We start from the raw sequence: 20,227 nt of genomic DNA on the forward strand, positions 1-20,227 counted from the left end.
GACCCCTGATATTTGTAGTTCCTCAAGCTTGCTGTTGTGGTACAGTAGTTGGAGAGCTGCAGGTTGCATATGGCTGGTACAGTAATAAATGAATAAAGATAGAAAAAAAGACAAATCTCTTAGTACAATACTTACCAACCCTCATTCTGTAGTTTATTGAGCCCTCAGTCTTATGGGCCTATTTATTAAAATATGTAATAGAGATGGGTTTTTTTAGAAAGCCTTCTATTGCCATAATTTATAAATACAATATTTTCGGGTCAGTTACATGATTACTCAGTTGTCTGGTAATACTGTCCAGGACAATAATTCACATCTTTTAAAAATAAAGCAATTTTTTCATTGAATATCTTCTGCTATCACCATGATGAGATGGGAAAAATAAAACATCCCAATAGTACTTGTACTGACGTGTTTCTTGTTAAATACTCTTCCGGTGAAAACACCCGTCTGCAGATAGGAGATAGGAGCTTTTTCTGTTTAATAAATAGGCCATAAATATCTGCCATAGCACAAGTACATAAAATCAGAACAATGAGAGAAAAGAAAAAAAAACCCTTCCACTCTGCTGCATCAGTTTCACAGAGAAAAGTGGGCCTGATTCAGACCTGGACGCTAAGCCGCGAACGCACGCTATGGCCAATAGTCGCTCGTCTGTGCATGCATATGCGTCAATATGTGCATGCGCGAGTCACTCACTGCGCTCGGGAATTGTGCGCTCGTAGTACACAGACTGGACGCTACTTTGAGTGACAGTGCCGTTTGTGGGTGGTAACAGGGGAAGGTGCTTGTGAATGGGGGAGTGGTGCTGGGAATGCAGGCGTGTCTGGGCATCAAAACTGAGTTTTATGGGTGTGCATAATTAGCATGGAGGCATTTTTGGTTGTATTTCAGCCTACAGTGATCGCAGTGCTTGCGATGGGGTAGGGTCTACCTCAAGCACTGCGTGCAGCTCCGATGATACTTGATGGTTCTGATTAATCAAACACTTCCTGGAGATGACGTGTGCTAAGAAAGAAAAGTGGTCATCTTTACACCAGCGTGCGCTCACTCTGCTATCGCTCTCTAAGACATAGAGGGTGTCCTTACACTAGACAGTGCAATCGCGGAATTTGCATACCCAGCCCCTTTTGGATGCGAGCGATCGTGGCTTAACATTCGGGTCTGAATCGCCCCCAGTATCCTCTGAGCTCTGAGTGGTGGAAAGCTTCCAGTATTCCCATGATTTCCTATTGGATGAAGCTTTCAGCTGATCAAAGCCCAGAAGAGTCTATAAAGGAGATTTCTCATCTTAGGATCTCTCAATGGGCCTGATTCAGATGTGGGCGCTATTTCAGCTGTGACTGTCTTTTTGCACAGTGAGACTGCGAATTTATGTTTATGCTGCAGTCAATAGGCTTCCTACTGCGACACCCACATGCTGCATTTTCTAATCCGCTGTTGTGCGTAAAAAGTCACACAATCAGACATTAGACCAACCCTATGATTATTTAGAATGTCCGCCGGAACATAGCATTGATGTCAAAGCATCTGTGTCTTTGAGTAGCCACCCCCTGTTGCCTCCTAGGAACACCCACTGAAGTTGCCTCCCTCTGCATGTATATTCATTAAGTGACCGCCAGCGGTAGCCATTGGGAAGCATGTAGAGTGCAACACAGATGCATGCGCACTACAAAAACATTGGCATTGGGCACTTCGCAAACATCGAAGCTGCGTCCACCACTGAATCAGGCCTAATGTGCTCCGGACAGAAGGTCAAAGGACGGACAGACAGCAGAAACAAGATGGTGGGTGGTTTAAAAAGTAAGACTCTCAGAAAATGAAATTAAAGAAAAGAAGAGTGTGGAAGTGGGAATTATAAATTCATTTTTTTAGGTCAGTTGCGTATTGGGTAAGGACACCACAGAGGTAGTACAGCTGCCTCCAACTGGGTATTTATTTTTTCCCTATCCAACACCACAACAGAGATTTCAAGTCCTGTTTTTAAGAGTGGAGCAACCAACTTATGTTTACCACCCCCTAATAAAGCAGTGTTCCAAGTACTGATACTTTGCTGCTGTAGTGACCTCATTAATAGCCACCCCTCTATTGGGAGCCAGCTCAGTTCCCAATAGGAAAGTGACCATTAGTGTGGTCATGAGCAGAGGCGGCTCCTACCTGCGGTCTTGAGGTGGGCTGCCACTGCGCTGCCAGCTTTAGCAACACCGTAGGGGACAAAAAACAGATTAGGCTTGTGCATGCGCACAAGCCACAACACCAGTGAAGTGTAGGGAAAGTAATTTAAAAAACAACTGAGACTCGTGCAAGAAGGCTTCTAGAGACTGCATCTGCTGCAGCCCCTAGAAGCATATTACGGTTGGCAGGGGAACTTGCACATGCGCACCCCTTGCTCTTTTGCGGCTTCTATAGACTGCATCAGCTGCAGACCCTAGAAGCATATTACGGTTGGCAGGGGAACTTGCGCATGCATACCCTCACCACCTTCTCCCCATGAGGCTTCTAGGGACTGCATAAGCTGTAGCCCCAAGAAGCATTAGAGTTTGCAGAAAGGCAGATGAGTGACTTCCCATTGGAAGCACTATCTGCCAATTGCAGTCCAGACTAGCAGATAGTGCTTCCAATGGGAATCCTCTGCAATCACTTGGTTGCTCACTGGTGGTGGCAGATTTTTAAAGGGGGGGGGCTGCAGTCACTGGTCATGAGTAAAGTATCTCTCCCTCACATTGGCAGAGCAAGAACTTTGGGGGCTTCATAGCAACATTTTGTAGGGATCCCCATCCCAATGCTTCCATAGAGACACCTCACTCCGCAGTGGTTGTTGATTTTATGACCCATAAATTAGCCTTCATTAATCTTATGCCCCGTAAAAGTGCCTTAGTTCATTTCATGTCCATATTATGCCACATTACAGTTTCCCCAGTTCAGATCATGCCACATTACAATGCCCCCAGTACATTATAACATTCACTACACACACTTCCCTTACCATTATAGAATCTATTGCAAACACCACTCAGATTATAGTGGAGATGCGTCACTTGGGTGGTGCGGACCACACTGTTTGTCACCCTCTGAGCGGCTGACACAAAGTTGCTAACTCCTCCTCAGTGATTGAGAGCTGAGTTCTGCACTGTGATGTTATTGTGCAGTGCCCGACTCCTGGTCACTGGGGATGAGCTGGCAGTGCGGGGTGAGTCTCTGGGAGTAGCCTGGCATCTCTGGGAATGCTGGGCATTCCTCACAGAGTGATGAAACCCGTCCCAGCAATGCCACACTCACTTTTCGGGTACACTCATCGAAGATGTGCACAGGGTATCTGTTGGATGCACCGGGTGTCACTGACCCCAGTGACAACACTGGGGAGCTGTATGAAACTTTCTAAAGAGAAGAAGTGGAGAAGTTGGCCATAGCAACCAATAAGCTCCTAACTATCAAATTATAGAGGGTGCTAGATAATAGCTAGAAGCTGATTGGTTGTTATGTGCAGCTTCTCCACTTTTTCTCTTTAGAAAGCTTGATACATCTCCCCCCAAATCCGATTGACTTCTTATCTTATCTCAGCTTATTTGCCAATGGCAACACTTCAAGTGTTCCATCTCTATTGGCAGCTTTTGAATTTTAGAAGCAAGACATCTGAAGGGCCTTCAGGACTGAGAAGATTGGAGATTGGTGAGTGCAAGGACAGGGGAGGAGGGAGCAGGGACCAAACACCTGAGGGAGATACTTCCTAATGCGGGAAATGCCACTATGGGTGGAGCTCTTCCTAATTTCAGTACATGGTCCCTTTCTGGGACAGTTCTAATCTCAGAGCTCAATCCCACGCATCTCACTTTACAAAGGCTGTAATCAATAGAGATGAGCAGTTCGGTTTTGCTGAAAACTGGCCCGAACTGTAGGGTTTCAAGATGGACCAAGTCCCAACTCGGATCAATTTTGGGGTTCCGAGTCGAACCGAGTCCCAGCCCGGGTCTTCCTACAAGTGGGATCTTGGATCTAAAACCAGATCTTGCGTATTTTTGATTGCATGTAAATTCCTCCCTCGTGATTTCAGGTGACAAAATTGGTCAAAATTGACTGCAAATTACTGGAAATAAATGTTATTGATGTTAATAATACTATAGGAACACTTGAGGGTGGTTTTGCCAAAACCCCCCCAAAAAAAACAAAAAAAAGAGAAACCTTTTGAGGGTGGTTTTGCCAAAACCAAAACCTAAACAAGGGGGTCCACACACATCTCTAGTAATTAAGGAGAAACCTACTCTGTCTTTGCCAGGTTCACTGATTAGCTCAGCTGTGCCTGTGAGGGAGAAACGGGAGCATGGGAGATAAAACATATCAGTGAGGAGCTTAACTGAGAGGGAGCGATAGAGACTGTCAACTATATGAGTGCTGACAAGTATCTCTTTTAAGGCTGGACAATAGGGCAGACCCAGGTGCTTTGCAAGCGATACCAGGAACTTGGTGGACAACTACTATAACTAGGGGTGTGCAACTAGTGCCGCACAGAGGGCCTGATTTATGGAGCGGCCTCCTGGCCGCTCATATTGCTGTGGGTTGCCACCCACAGCTAATGTGAGTGGCCAGGATGATGGTCGCAATGGTCAAGACCATCACGACCATCGGGCTTGCGACAAGACCCTTGTCGTAGGGTCTCGTGGCCGCAAGCCCCAGAGAGCTTTCGGCTCAAACAGAGCCGAAAGCTCTCCCACTGACATCACTTGTGATGTCAGTGGGGCCGCCCCCAAATGGTAGGCGTTCTCATGGGAACGCCTCCGTCTGGGCAGCCACCCCCCCAGCCTGCCCACCAAAGTGGGCGTGCTGTCACTCAACAACGACAGCACGACCCCTTTGGTGCGAGACCCGGAGCAACGGATTGCCCATCGCTATCCGGGTCTCACGCATGCACACGACTGAGCCGGCTCCATCGTGCGCATGCGCTCTGGGCCACCATCGACCCGGTTGAGAGCGCTCAGCGCTCGCGACCAGGTCTGAATCAGGCCCAGAGTGCAGGGCTCTGTGGGCAGCACTGGCGCTGCCCCGTGGTCGGTGCATCTGGCTAGCAGGGTGCCTGGAAGTACACCCTGTGGGATCGGTATGAAAGACTGCAAATCCCGAAGCCGGAAGACCGGCACCACTGAAAACCCAGATCGGTAAGTACACTAACTATTCCTTAACCTCTCCCCCCCCCCTAACCCTAACCTCCCCCAGGGGTGCCTAACCCTAACCCCCCTCCACCTTTTTTCTGTTGAGGGCCATTTTGATACATATAACATCGTTCGCAGGCTTGGTGCAGGCCGCGGTCCCTCAATGTGACGTCACATGGGGTGGGGCCACAATCAAAGTTGATTACAGCAATACCCAGAGCATCCTGAGGATGCACCGGGGAGGTGTAAGGGCAGCGGTGTACCATCAAAAAGGTCCTAAGGATGCTCCTGGCAGCACTGTTGCATAGATTCTGGCTGCAGAGTGCCATTTTGGGCACTCTGCTAGCCAGATGAGGCAGAAAAAAGCTCTGAGGGCCAGACCAAATGATTCCCCGGGCCTTATACGGCCCCAGGGCCTGAGGTTTCCCATCCCTGCCCTAGCCTAACACTAACCCTCCCGGGGGGTGCCTAACCCTAAGTCCCCCCCGGGAGCCCCTAACCTGACCCTCCACCCCCACAGCTGTCCGCGCCAGCCGCCCAGCTTACCTTTGTTCGGTATGCCAGGCGTTGGGCTCCCGACGTAGGGATAATGATAGGCGGGAAGCCGGCGGTCGGCATTTCGACTGTCGGCTTCCTGACTGCATACCCACCCTGCAGCCAGTGACACTGCTGCAGCACACTGGAGCGTCCGTTGGTCGCTCCACACATACATATGGCAGCCTGTACAGCACCCTGGAGCATTCTAAGGATGTGCAGGTGGTGCTGCTTTCTTTACCGGCACTGTTCCCTCATTATGCCCCTTCGTTTGTGCATTTACTTCCATTTCATAGAGTTATCTGTTGCATTTGGCAGGCACTTCTTTCATGCCTTATTTTAACAGTACCTATACAGATTTTTGGCCAATAGGTCCTATATCAATTGCATCCTGATTCTGCACAATCACGGCACTTGATAAGTATAGTATTTTAGTTTTGTTTTCACTTTGAGTACTCTTAAGCTGGGCATCCACTATACAATTATCTGTCAGATATCCGTCCAATCTGGCTGGTTGGAATGAAAACCTGGTAATGCATGGGAGCAAATGACGCTCGATCATATGGTTTTAAACACTGAAAAAAGGACAAATTTTTTTTTTTCAAATTGGTTACATTTGTGTGTTTTAACCAATTTGGATGAACAACCTTTTTTGGCTATTTTCCAGTGTTTGTGAGCAAATGGACGATTGTCATTTGCTCCCATACATTACCAGGTTTTCATTCCAACCAGCCATATTGGACAGATATCTGACAGAAAATTGTATAGTGTATGCCCAGCTTTATAGTGTCAGCCTAGTCTCTTACCTAATTAGATTTTTGTACTAGCTTGCTATGTGCTACAGTATGTTTATGTTATGTAATGCTGGGTACACACTGGCAAATATATTGGCCGTTCAATTGATCGTCCAATATATTGTGTGCCCCTTGGGGCTGCCACGGGGTGGGGGTGGGCGGTAGCGCTGGCCGGCGGCAGCAGATGCTTGGAGATACCATCACTGTATTTCCCCCTGCCATGGGGATTCGTAGGAACAGAGCTTTCTAGCAAGCTCTGTCCCTGCTTGAGAATGTTAATACATCCTCCTGACAGTTCCTAAATTTGCAATGTCACTTTAGGTGAAATTATCACACTACAATCTGCATTTGAAATGCGTATTTTAGTAAGTAGGGGCTATAATGTGGTAAGTTATTTATATTTCGCTATTTTGCTTTGAATGCCTCCTCCAGAAGAATATATATAATATACTCATTGCTAGAAGTATATCAAAAATCTGAAATTGCACCCATACATTGTGATTGTTGCATGAATGGAGTGGGATGAAAATGATGTTCCTCAGTGTAGGAGAGGATTAGATTACACAATCCCTTGGTTTCATATTTCAGTTTCGCTTTTCCCAGATTTTCCTCTCAAGCTAAATCATTTAAAGGAAATGTTGCAAACCGGTGCTTCCCCCTCACACCAGTAACCAGTGATGTAATTCAGCAGCCTATATATACATAGTGTAATGTTTCTCCAGGCAGCAGTCTCACAGATAACACATTGGAAAGCTCTGTACTCAGCTGTCATCATGGACACAAAGTTTACTACCGTCATCGTATGTGTTCTCCTGTTCTCTGCTACACTTATACAAGGTACAGCATTCATTCTACAGTATATCCTGTTAAATAATATACACAATAATTGTGAAGATGGTTACTTGCACTAACAGTTATTATGTTTTGGTCATTGTATAAACATGCATTTATATTTATTTTTCCACTCAGGTATGGCAGCACCACGTGGGAGCCGTTGCAAATGTAAGGTCCTTTCTAAAAAACTGAATACTAAGAAGACAATAAAGTTGGAAATATTCCCAATAAGTGCTAAGTGTGAATCGAAAGAATATGTGTAAGTAACTTACATCTTGGTCTGTTCACTGACAAATATAATATTATCATTTATGTAAATAACATCAATCCTAATAGTTTACTCTAATAGTCACTTTATTTGCTGTTTTTTACTGATGCAAAAGCTATGTATAATGTAACGTTATATTGAAATGAAAACCATTAAGTAATATACCATACCTCAGGTTGCTTCTATATTTTATGTATATTGGCCCTCATTCAGAGCCGTATGCTCTGAGCAGAGCGCACGCTCTGAATGAGGGCCGGGCTCCATTTTCATGGAGCGTTCTCCTGGACGCTCGTATAGCTGTGGGTCACCACCCACAGGCTATACGAGCGTGCTTTTTGATGGCCGCGATGGTCGAGACCATTGCGACCATCGAAATTGCGAGCCGGAGCCTGCGGTTGAGGTTTTCAACCGCAAGCTCCGGAGTGATTTTGGCTCTATCAGAGCCAAAATCACTCCCACTGACATCACTAGTGATGTCAGTGGGCCGGCTTCTGACGGGAGGCGTTCCCGTGGGAACGCCCCCGTCAGGGAGGCACGCCCCCGGCACGCCCACCAAAGGGGGCGTGCTGTCAATCAACATTGACAGCATGCCCCCTTTGATCGGACACAACGAGCGAAGGACTTTCCTTCGCTCGTCGCGTCTGGCGCATGCGCACGACGGAGCTCCCTCCGTCGTGCGCATGCTCAGTGCATAACATCGACCCACTTGCGAGCGGACAGCCGCTCGCGAGTGGGTCTGAATCAGGCCCATTGTGTTAATGGGACATCTGTCATAGTAAATTCAGAATGTTTTGGGTTCCTAGTTTTTTAATTAAAGAAAACTTATTTTAAAGTAAATGTAAATTCATAAGGCAACTTTTTTTTTACTATAAAATTTGTAAGGGAATTACTCAGCATTATAAAATAGACTTTTCCTAAAATTATGTATATGTATGTGAACATCACTTATTGTTTGCTAAATGTTTAATGCTACAAAAATATTAGAAACTGCAGCTCAGCCTCAAATGCAGGAAAATTATGTTACATTTTCTAGTGCTTGGGGCACACAGCTTCCAAGGCTCTTAGCAAGGGCATGTAGGTAGAGGGATAAATACTAATAAAGTATTATATTAGGCACTACTGATACTCGACAAAAAACAAAAACCCAATAACTAAATGTATAGTAAATCACAGATTGGACCAGGAATGTTAAAATCTACATCTTCCCTAGAGGGCCAGTGAACTAATAACGCAGGCCAAAAAAGAGTACATACTATACATGCTCATAGTCTTATCAAAATAAACATTTAACAAAACATATTTAAAAATGACATAATTTTACATCCAAATAAATATTTTATAATTTATCTGGGATTCAAAAAAATGTAATGATAAGAAAATATATGCTAGATAAATGCAAATATTTTCCTAGAATGAGACTATAAAAAACAGTAAATCCCAGATTAAGAATTACCAACTTCTCAGACTGGTTTAAAAGCACTGAACTACACACACATATTTTTTTTCAAATGTATCTCACTATATTTTATATATATATATATAAAGATGTACTAAGGCACTCTTTTGATAAAATAAAAACTTCTTTGATTACTATTAACAAAAACAAAATATTGTTCAATAAAAATGAAAACTCCCTGTCAGTGGAGACACAAATCTGTCGATTCACAAAAGTAGATTTTGTTTTATAATATTTTGAAAATGGAATGGCTAATTCATTATATATACACAGTATAAATACACAGTACATATAGATAGATAGATAGATAGATAGATAGATAGATAGATAGATAGATAGATAGATGTGCATTCTCTTCTTATTAGCCACAATTTATTCTAATTACATATATAAAATACCAGCGCTATCTTTCAATATTAAGAATACTGCTGCATCCAGATAAAATGCAATTAAAGGTTGATTTTACAGCTATTGCTGCAGTATTGTGAGTATAATAAGTATTATTTCCTCCAATAATGAACACATTTCCTTTTGTTATTGTATTGTGGATATATAAAATAGGTATAGTATATACTGTATGTATTCTTTTATATATGAATCAAATAAGAGAAAAAGGCAGCACTCACTTGTAGATATATGTAGGACTGTCAGGTCCAAACAAAAATTCAGACATCTATCACTCTCACCTATCCACAAGGAGGAGAAGAAGAACCAGCACTCACAGTTTGTTGCAAAAAATAGTTTTTTTTGTGTAGACATCGAGAATATACAGGGCAAGAGTCCAACATCCATTTTAATCAAGTTTGGTGATTAGCAGCAATTTTTCAGTGCAATTAATTTATTTTATATATTCACTTATTGTTTTTTTGTGTGTGCAGAGTATTAGTCCTGTCTAATATAATATAATAAAATAAATGTTATATTGATCCAGCTAATGACATTGATTGTTCTGTTTTCTAATATACTGTATTATGATGAATGTTTTTCTTCAATACATGATGGAGCCATTTTCTTGCACATACAATTTGCTGTATGTTTATGTACCTCTGAGATATCATATGGTACATTGCCTGGCGCTGTTATCTCTTTTACTTATCTGCTGTATATTTCAACGTACACCCTGAAACAACATTGTTTTTATTGTACAGGCTAGTGCATAGAGCTACACTAAACTTAAAACAATGTGATAACAGAGATTGTGTTTGAACTCTGCTCTAATTATATTGTGCAAAGTATATGTTCTACTTCCCATGCTGGCGGATGATATTGAACATAAATTGAGGACTGAAGTCTAGAAAAATTTAAGTAATTGTCAGTGTGGCAAGTATTTGAATTTCACTACAGTATGTGGCATTATTTTGTGATAAAATGCATTTATGAACCTAAATTAGAATATATAAAAATATACCTTTTTTTTCTCATTACTTTACAGTGTTACTATAAAAGGAGTCAAGAAAACTAAATGTGTCAATCCTCATATTAAAGAAGTGGAAGCTATACTGAATGGAACACTTCCGTAAGTATTTTTCTAAGTAGATGAACGAAGGATACTATTATACAACATACATAGAATCAAACATGTTTGGAAACTGGTGCTGTATACTGTAACACATAAGGGTAGGTTAATCAGCCACAAGGCTCCATTATGTGGTTGCCTCCAGCCATCCATATGGGTTTATTATGTAAGGAAAACCTCAATTGTTTTATGCTTGCACACATACAAAGCCAAGCAAGGTTTTCCTGCCCGGATAATGTGCATAGCATTATAGATGAAACCTTGTGGGTTATTGAATCTGTCTGATAGTAACCAATTAGGGCCCTATTTATCACAATCAGCATCTCAGATGTGGATGGGATGTGATAAAATTACCAGGATTCGCAATGCGATATTTGAATACATTGCAAGGATGCGAGAAAGCTCTGTCCCTGCGAATCCTCTCTGCACACTTCTCAGGGTGCCTTTAGTTTGGTTCTGATTGGTTCTGAGCATGCATTAGACTGGTTCTGGGCATCCGCTTCTGACACTGGCTCCCCCCTTCTTCCCCCCTCCCACGCCCCCCTCCCCCCCCCCCCCCGAACGTACACTTACCTCCTTCAGACGATCGGTGACCAGGTGAGCTCCATGGTGATCCGGTCATCTGATCGCCGTGTCCCGGCAGTAAACTGAGGATGCAGCACAGTATCTCAGTTTACAGATCAGATTAACGGGGCACAGCGATTAGATGACCGAGTTGTTGAGATGGGGGGCAACACTGCTTAATGCCATCTCCTGGTGGCATTCACAATTTACTTTAGTACATTTGAAGCAGATAACATTTGCTATTACAAGCATGGGAAATGCGATCTGCTTACTAAAAATATGCAAATTGAAGGACCTGGAGCAGTTTTTTACTAAAAATCCTCCAATTGCCCATTCATACTATTAGGATAAACTAAAATAATGTGAAAAGGGTGTAAAAACATCAGTTTTCACATTATTTTAGTAAATAAAATTATTCATAAATAGGGCCCTTAGTGTTTTGTAATTGTTAAACAGCACTAGAAAAATAAGCTTGTTGTTTGGGTTGCAGAGTATATAGTTACCTGTGTACGAGTTTGTATAAATGTCTCTCAGTGTGTCAACTGAACATTTTCCAATTAAAATTTCATTAAGTGTTTTACCTGAGTAGGGTTATTATTATATTATTTCAATACTGAAACACATATTGAAAAGTTGACTTCCAGGGCCAAATGTAATAGGGTGAGAGTTTAGAAAATGTGAAAGTTTAGCTCTCACATTTTTTAAACTCAGCCAATGTAATAGAGTCCGAGAACAGGCAAACTCACATATTTGTAGACTCAGAAAACTCTCACGATGTAATATCTCACCCAGATGTTTTCCCATTTTGAAGATTAAACTCGACCAATGTGATAGATTACTGCTAAACTCTCACATTTTCTAAACCCTCGCCCTATTACATTTGGCCCCCAGTCTGGAGTTTGACCATGCACATGGGAATTTTCCCAGTTATTCATTTTAGAGATAACAGAATTAAAATAAGCGTACCCCAAATCATTGCTTTGTTTTGCAAATCATGTTGCACAATAGAAAACCTCCTAAGTTTGCAGTCCTTAAATGTACTTTGGTTTCAGCTGTACTTTAAACAACTAAATTTCAGACAATTTGATCTTTATTATGTATATGAGAAATTGACCACAAATCCAATTATTAATAAGCTGCAATAAAAATGCCCATTACAGTTTGTGTAGCAAAGTGTAATCTGTCTCATGTGCAAAAATAAAATAAATAAATAAATACAACTCTAATTACTATATTGGATTTGTTTCTCACTCATTAACATGTTTACATAAACACATAATTAAAGTGTAAATCAGTATTCACCATTGGTATTTCCATTATGTGTAGAATATTTATGGGTTAAATAATAGTCTATGGCTAATTTCTCATGCTTTTTGTTTCTTTAGGAACAGTAAACACATTAAAGTGATCCAACACCCAGAAGTGTAACGGTGGGAGAAAGAAGACTTTGTGGTGACTCTTTCTGTGATGGAATAAATCTCTGTATGTGACACTATAACATGCCCTGTTTAGTAGCCATATGGAAAACTGTACACCATATCCATATATGGATGCAAAATATATAAAAATGTACATATTCATCTTAACATAAGCTATACAGCAGCATTTGTAAATATTTCTCTTTTGCCATCTGTATTACTGTAAATATGTATACATTTCTTCTGTATTCAAAGTTTGGTGAGCAACAATACAATCTACCCTCGGAGGTTTTCAGAAGGGGGGGCTGCTTCAATATATATATATATATATATATTAGGGATGTGCAGGCTCGGATAGGTTCGAGTTTGCACGTGGAGTTCGGATTTTTCCCTCCAAAAAAACGGAACTCAGAACGAGGCAAAACGTCATCTTACATGGACGAACATCATCATTCCTGGACAAAAGACCAGGAATGATGATGTTCGTCCATGTAAGATGACGTTTTGCCTCGTTCTGAGTTCCGTTTTTTTGGAGGGAAAAATCCGAACTCCACGTGCAAACTCGAACCTATCCGAGCCTGCACATCCCTAATATATATATATATATATATACACACACACACACACACACACACACACACACACACACACACATATGCACACCACACATCGCTATATAAAGAGGCAATCCTGTAAGAATATAAATTGTATATTTTGTATGTACTGTATATGTAAATGTTTATTTTTTCATTTGTAAATATTGTACAATATAACTGAAACTAATCATTAAGTAATTGTTAAATTGTAAATGATTATGAATAGACTTGTTAAAATTCAATAAAATGTAAAATTTTATTTCCCTGATTCTTTTCATCGTCAGTTTTTCCAACTACAGTACAATAAATATAATAGGTATAATAGGTGGCACATTGGCACAATGGATAGCATTGCTGCCTAACAGTGCTGGAGTCATGAGCTCATTTCCCAGCCTGGGCACTATCTGTGTGGAGCACAGTTTCAACACTTCAACACTTTCAAAAACGTGGTGGCAGGTTACTTGGCTGCTGAATAAAATGGACCTCTAATTCTGTTAGTGAATTAATTTACACTCCAAACTCCAATAAGGCAGGGACCATCACTAACGTGATCTAAGAAAATATAAATCACTTACACAAATACAAACTGTGGGAAGACACGTGGCGGGATGCATCAAGCATCACATTTTGACTACAATGCATCCCGCAACTGATTGCATGCATAACGGCATTTAGTAATGCCATATGCATGAAGATTTAAGCAATGGACAGCTCTTCCGATAAGAGCTGTCCTTTGTGGTGTGTGGACTTCCAGGCTTATGATACTGGAGTCCTTCTGCGCAAGTGCGGCCTTCTGGCTATGGAGGCACCCTGGAAGGGGTTTATATTGAATCCCTCTTGGAGAAGTCTCTGAAAAGAAGACCATAGGCTTCTATTAGGCAACGCCATCTATAGATGGCATTACCTATAGGGAACAAGCACCGGAATGTTTTGCTGTTAGGGACTGTGTTTTTTGTAGACTCGGGGTGGAAACTGGATCAGACACCGGAACAGGTTTAAACTGAAAGGTGGGTTGTTTAATGTGAATGTTCATAGACATGAATAATAAACTAAAGTCCAGTAATAAACAAACTGATATACAGTATGTGGCTGAAGGGAACTGTAGTGAATGGGAGTAAACGAATGTCCAATTCAGTGACAGAGATGAATCCAGATAGACTGTGAGAGTGAAGTGGATATCCTGGTTTGCTGAATAGTGGCTGAAGGGGATACCAGTAATGCTGTGATGATGGCTGAAAGGGAAATACAGAAATGCTATGATGATGGCTGCACAGGAATGGGTTAACTGAGGAGACAGGTTCAGGCAGCAGTGGGTCTGGTGGAAGGTGTAGGGCTGATCTCCAGCAGAGAACAAGGCAAGGCAAAGCAGTGCAGGCTATGCAGGGAGCCACAGGCTGACAAGGAGCTAAGGCAAGCACCGGATCACAAGTTTAGGGTACAGAAGTGCAGAGAACTCTCTCTCACAGCTACGCTGTGAACAAATTGCACTGGCAACTACAGGGAGCTCCAAACACCCTTAAGTACCCAGTAGCGGAACGTGATAGGCCAGGGAGAGTACTGTAGGTGACCTACAGATGATTGGCCTGCTATGTCACATGGCCAACGACAACATGGTGGCGCCCAGACACCTGTGACGCAGAGACGCCGCTAGACTTACTCTTGCCAGGATGGCTCAATTCTGGCAGACCTCTCTGTACAGCCAATGCCAGTCTCCACACGCCAGCTCCCCCAACAGAAGGACCACACCACAGCATCCTCACTGGTAAGGACCGCAAACCTCCACGCCACGAATCCCTGGTCATGACATTTGCTTTCCGGAGCTTGATGCATATAAAGAATGCAGTCAATCCTCAAAAAAATACATTTTCAGAGGCTTGACTGCAGTTTTGAGTATAGTGTATCCCACCCATAAACTGGGATACACTAATTCATGATATTCTAAAATATCTCAGAGAAATATAGATGTATACACAGGAGAATTCAATTAGCTGCTTGGAAATTGAGGAAAGACTCCTGGCAGCCCCTTGATGCAGCCGGCTGATGGCCACCTCCTGAGTGAAGTGAGCAGACTGGGTTGCTTGATGATACAATTCATTGCGGCCCCAACCTCCACTTTGCAATGCCGGGAATCAGTGCCATGCACCTAAGCACCTCTCCTGCCTGAACCACATGGTGTCCACACCCCCCTCCAGAGCCAGCCCTAGCCAATATGGTGCCCTAGGCAAGATTGTGGCTGATGCCTATAGCAGATAATTCCACCACCAATCCTTGTATTTATATGCGGACGCCAAAAATAATACATTGGTTTATGACTTATTTTATTTTGTTAAAGAAACACTTGCTAAACGCACAAAATATAGTATAATAAAAGGAACCAAACAGCAATATAAATACCACCAAACTAAACAATATAAATAAAAGAATTGTGCAAACTTCAATCAAAATGTTAAACAAAAGTAGTGCCCGGCACTAGTCCTCCAGATTACGCTTCAGCAGTCCCAGGTGCTATAGCAATATCTCAATAGAAATAGATGACACTCTGGGTAATCAGCAAAATAAATGAAGCTGAAACAGCTATTGTAGACCTACAATAGCAATTTGAGCTTCATTTATTTTGCTGATATGTATATATAATTGGGGTGTGCACCGGCCACTTTCGTGTTTTGTGTTTTGGTTTTGGATCTGGATCTTTGTTCATGTTTTGGATATGGATTGGTTTTGCCAAAACCACCCTTCCGTGTTTTGGGTTCTGGGTTTTGTGTTTTGGATCTGTATTTTTTTGAAAAAAAGCATAAAAACAGCTAAAATCACAGAATTTGTGGGTTTTTCTGCTCCTATGCTATTATTAACTTCAATAACCTTAATTTCCACTAATTTCCAGTCTATTCTGAACACCTCACACCTCACATTAGTGTTTTTATGTCCAAAAGGTTGCACCAAGGTAGCTGGATGACTATGCTAAGCGACACGAGTGGGCAGCACAAACATGTGGCCCATCTAGGAGTGACACTGCAGTGGCAGATAGGATGGCAGTTTGAAAAACTAGGCCCCAAACAGTACATAATGCAAAGAAAAAAAAGAGGTGCAAGATAGAATTGTCCTTGGGCCCTCCCACCCACCCTTATGTTGTATAAACAGGACATGCACACTATAACAAACCAATCATTTCAGCGCCAGGGTCTGCCACACGATTGTGGCTGAAATGATTGGTTTGTTTGGGAACCAACACAAAACAAGCTGGTAATTAATCTGTCCCTGCACAAACTGGCTCTACGGAGGCAAGATGTCGTCCTCATCCTCCTCATTCACCGATTCCTCACCCTCTTCAGTGTTGTGTACATCCTCATCCTCACAGAGTATTCATTCGTCCCCGCTGGAATCCACCACCACAGGTCCCTCTATACATTCTGGAGGCTGGTCTCCCTGGAAGAGTTCAGAATTCATTTTTATGAACATCATCTTCTCCACATTTTGTGGAAGCAACCTCCTACGCGTTTTGCTGACAAGGTTCCCAGCTGCACTAAACACTCTTTCAGAGTACACACTGGAGGGGGGGCAAATCAGGTAAAATAGAGCCAGTTTGTACACGGGCCTCCAAATTGCCTCTTTTTCCTGCCAGTACAGGTACGGACTGTCTGACATGCCTACTTGGATGCTGTCACCGATGTAATCCTCCACCATTCTGTCAATGGTAACAGTATCATATGCAGTGACAGTAGACATGTCAGAAATTGTTGCCAGGTCCTTCAGTCCGGGCCAGATGTCCAAACCGGCCCTTGACTTATGACACAGGAAGAATTGTTTATTTTTTATGGAGTGCACTTTGGGGGTTACACCACCCTTTAACAGACTTATGGGACACAGGCGCATGCTTGGCGCTGCTCCTTTGTTGATGCATGTACAGTGCACACAATTCACAAACACAGAAGAAAATGTTTTATTTTTGTTGGAGCGCACTTTGGGGGTTACACCACCCTTTAACAGACAGACGCACGCTTGTCGCTACTGCTTTGAGGATGCAGGTGCGGCTACAGCCCACACAATTCACAAAGCCAGAAAAAAAAGAATAATTTTTTTGGGAATGCACTTTGGGGGTTACAGCACCCTTTAACGGACAAGCCATGTGGCCCTTTACTTAAGACACAGGCGCACGCTTGGCGCTGCTCCTTTGTTGATGCACGTGCTGCCACAGTGCACACAATTCACAAACAGAAAATAATTCCTCCACCATTCTGTCAGTGGTGACAGTATCATATGCAGTGACAGTAGACATGTCAGAAATTGACATTGTTGGCACGTCCTTCAGTCCGGACCAGATGTCCAAACCGGCCCTTGACTTATGACACAGGGGCACACTTGACGCTGCTGCTGTGTTGATGCACGTGCGGCTACTGCACATACATTTCGCACACAAACACAGAAAAAAAAGAATTGTTTATTTTTTGTGGAGTGCACTTTGGGGGTTACACCACCCTTTAACAGACTTATGGGACACAGGCGCACGCTTGGCGCTGCTTCTTTGTTGATGTACGTGCAGCCACAGTGCACACAATTCACAAACATAGAAAATATTTTTTAATTTTGTTTGGAGTGCACTTTGGGGGTTACACCACCCTTTAACAGACGAGCCAGCCGGCCTTTTACTTATGACACAGACGCACGCTTGGCATTACTTTGTTGATGCACGTGCGGCTACTGCGCACACAATTCACAAACAGAAAAAAAAATTATTATTTTCTTTAGTGCACTTTGGGGGAGCACCCCTGATGCACAGATTACCCCCTGGACAACACTACACCACCCCTCTAGGACTACAGTCTTTATGGGACACTGCACAACACAGTCCAGCCAGCCCCTATAGACTTTGGAGTGGACACAGCCCCTATGGACAACTGACTGCACAACACAGCCCAGCCAGCCCCTATGACAGCAGCACAACACAGCCAAGCCAGCCCCTATGGACAACAGCAGCACAACACAGCCCAGTCAGCCCCTATGGACTGAGTGGTCACAGAAATCCGAACCCGCTCATCCCTAATATATAATATACATTTGTGTTGAGGACCAAACCCAGGCCATCAATGATCCATCCAGCAGGCAGACAACAAACCTCTGCCCAGTGCCCGTCAGCACCCCAGCCTCTAAGAGTCAGAGAGACTCAGTCAGATCCAACAGCCTCAGGCAGCAGCACCCATCTCTGCCTAGTGCCCAGCCTGAGCTAACTTACTAGAGACAGACTTTCGTCTGGTGGTGGTCTGACTGTCTCAGGGCTGGGAGTGGGGGCCGTAACTGCTGCAGTGCCAGTGCTTGGCTTCTCCTGTCCTGATGCCTAATGGGCACTGGGCGTCGGTGGCGGCGGATAAAGGAGGCGGAGGTGTAGCCTTGAGTTGTCACTTACGACTTAGGCCCATTACAGGAGTGGCATAGGCTGGGCATGCGCAGCATGCCTTGCCGCGGACTGCAGCCATCTTCTTGTAGCCATTCTGACCGCTGTGCTCTTATAGAGGTAGCGCACCATCACTATGCCACAGCCGGCTTGTGTGCAGCTTTGCAATTCTATCCTCTGCTGAATTACCCCCATGGTCCATTTCTACTCTCATGGTTTATACCTTAATATTTATTGATCATGAGAAGTGAAAATAAAAGTAAAGGGAATTTAAACTAATTTTAAAAAAAGCTTTCATAATGGGCATTCTAGTTAATAAATATCTAGCTAGACCGCTAATTGTCCATACTCAGAGCCAATTACCAATTATGCTATCACCCACTATGTGGAAAGCATATCATCATTTCACAAAAACTAAAACAGCACTTTTTGTATATTCAGTATCTTTCATATCCAGTATAGCAGGCAGTAATAATTACAGAAGAAATATACATATTAATCAAACAAGGTGACACTCACCGTGGGATAACAAGACTGTCAGCATTACAATACCATCCCTGAATACATACTTTATTTGATTAAATATAGGTATTCATAAAAGTGAAGTGGTTACAGTACGGCGCACATAAATAAGTTGGGTTTTGCCTATCCTATTGAACTCCATGGTGCGTGATTTTGAAAGTTACTGTAAATAAAACTAAATAAACCATTTACATTTTTTTTCAAACATCAAAACATTACATTTTATTTTTACGCCAAATAATTTAAACATCCATTTGTGATTTTTATTAATTTTTAGATTTTAATTTAATTACATTGGAAGATATTTGCATTCTAATTATACTGCCGTGTTTCGATGTTTCTTGTCAGTTGTTTTCCTCTTTTTTGTCCGTATAACGCAGATGCACGCACCGACTGGTGTGCAAGTAGTTGCACAGATGTCTCTTTCTTTTGGCACCATTACAGGTAAATGATGTGGTGTTTGCATCTCTTCATGTGGCACCACTTTATAGACTGAAACACTGTTGCCAGGGCTGTAACTAGGATAGTGGGATCTGTGCCATGGCACAGGGCACGGCAGGGCAGGGGGTGCTGTTTGGGCCTGTCAGTTTTCCTGCTTATTATCATTCTCACTTGTAGCTTCCTCTTCTTTTATACCCAGCATCTCCTGGCCTCACAGACAGACAGACAGACAGACAGACAGACAGACAGACAGACAGACAGACAGATAGATAGATAGATAGATAGATAGATAGATAGATAGATAGATAGATAGATAGATAGATAGACAAAAATATAGAAAGAATTGCTAGATGCATATGAAATATCTGTAAATGTACAATTTATAGGAATATCATAAATGGCCATAATGGGTGGTGTGGGTGGGGAATAATATTGCTCTGGGTCATGCAATATTAGAATACATAATCCCTTGTTCTCAAAATATAGTTTCACTTTTGCCAGACTTTCTTCTCAAATGAAATCATTTAAAGGAAATGTAGCAAACTGGTGGTTCCCCCTCACACCAGTAACCAGTGATGTAATTCAGCCTATATACTGTATATACTAGAGAAGTGTGCAGGCCACTGTGTTTTGGTTTGATTCTAAATCATCACTGCCCTCAAGTATTTTGGTTTCGGGTTTGCTTTTGGATCTGGATTTCTTTGAAAATTGATTAAAAACAGCTAAAATCATGTAATTTGGGCCTGTTTTAGTT

At 42.6% G+C, this 20,227-nt stretch overlaps 1 protein-coding gene across 1 annotated transcript; it reads left to right on the plus strand.

Moving 5' to 3' along the window:
- Window positions 1-7,210: 7,210 nt before the first annotated feature.
- LOC148477651 (C-X-C motif chemokine 10-like) lies at window positions 7,211-12,900 on the plus strand. The gene is made up of 4 exons (XM_088456417.1): window positions 7,211-7,309; window positions 7,442-7,565; window positions 10,463-10,546; window positions 12,496-12,900. The coding sequence occupies exons 1-4, from the start codon at window positions 7,246-7,248 to the stop codon at window positions 12,536-12,538; spliced, it is 315 nt and encodes a 104-aa protein (XP_088312543.1). The 5' UTR covers window positions 7,211-7,245; the 3' UTR covers window positions 12,539-12,900.
- The last annotated feature ends 7,327 nt before the right edge of the window (window positions 12,901-20,227 follow it).

Source organism: Taudactylus pleione, unplaced genomic scaffold (assembly GCF_031769625.1).
Source record: "Taudactylus pleione unplaced genomic scaffold, aTauple2 ptg000703l, whole genome shotgun sequence".
In the NCBI taxonomy this organism is placed as follows: domain Eukaryota; kingdom Metazoa; phylum Chordata; class Amphibia; order Anura; family Myobatrachidae; genus Taudactylus; species Taudactylus pleione.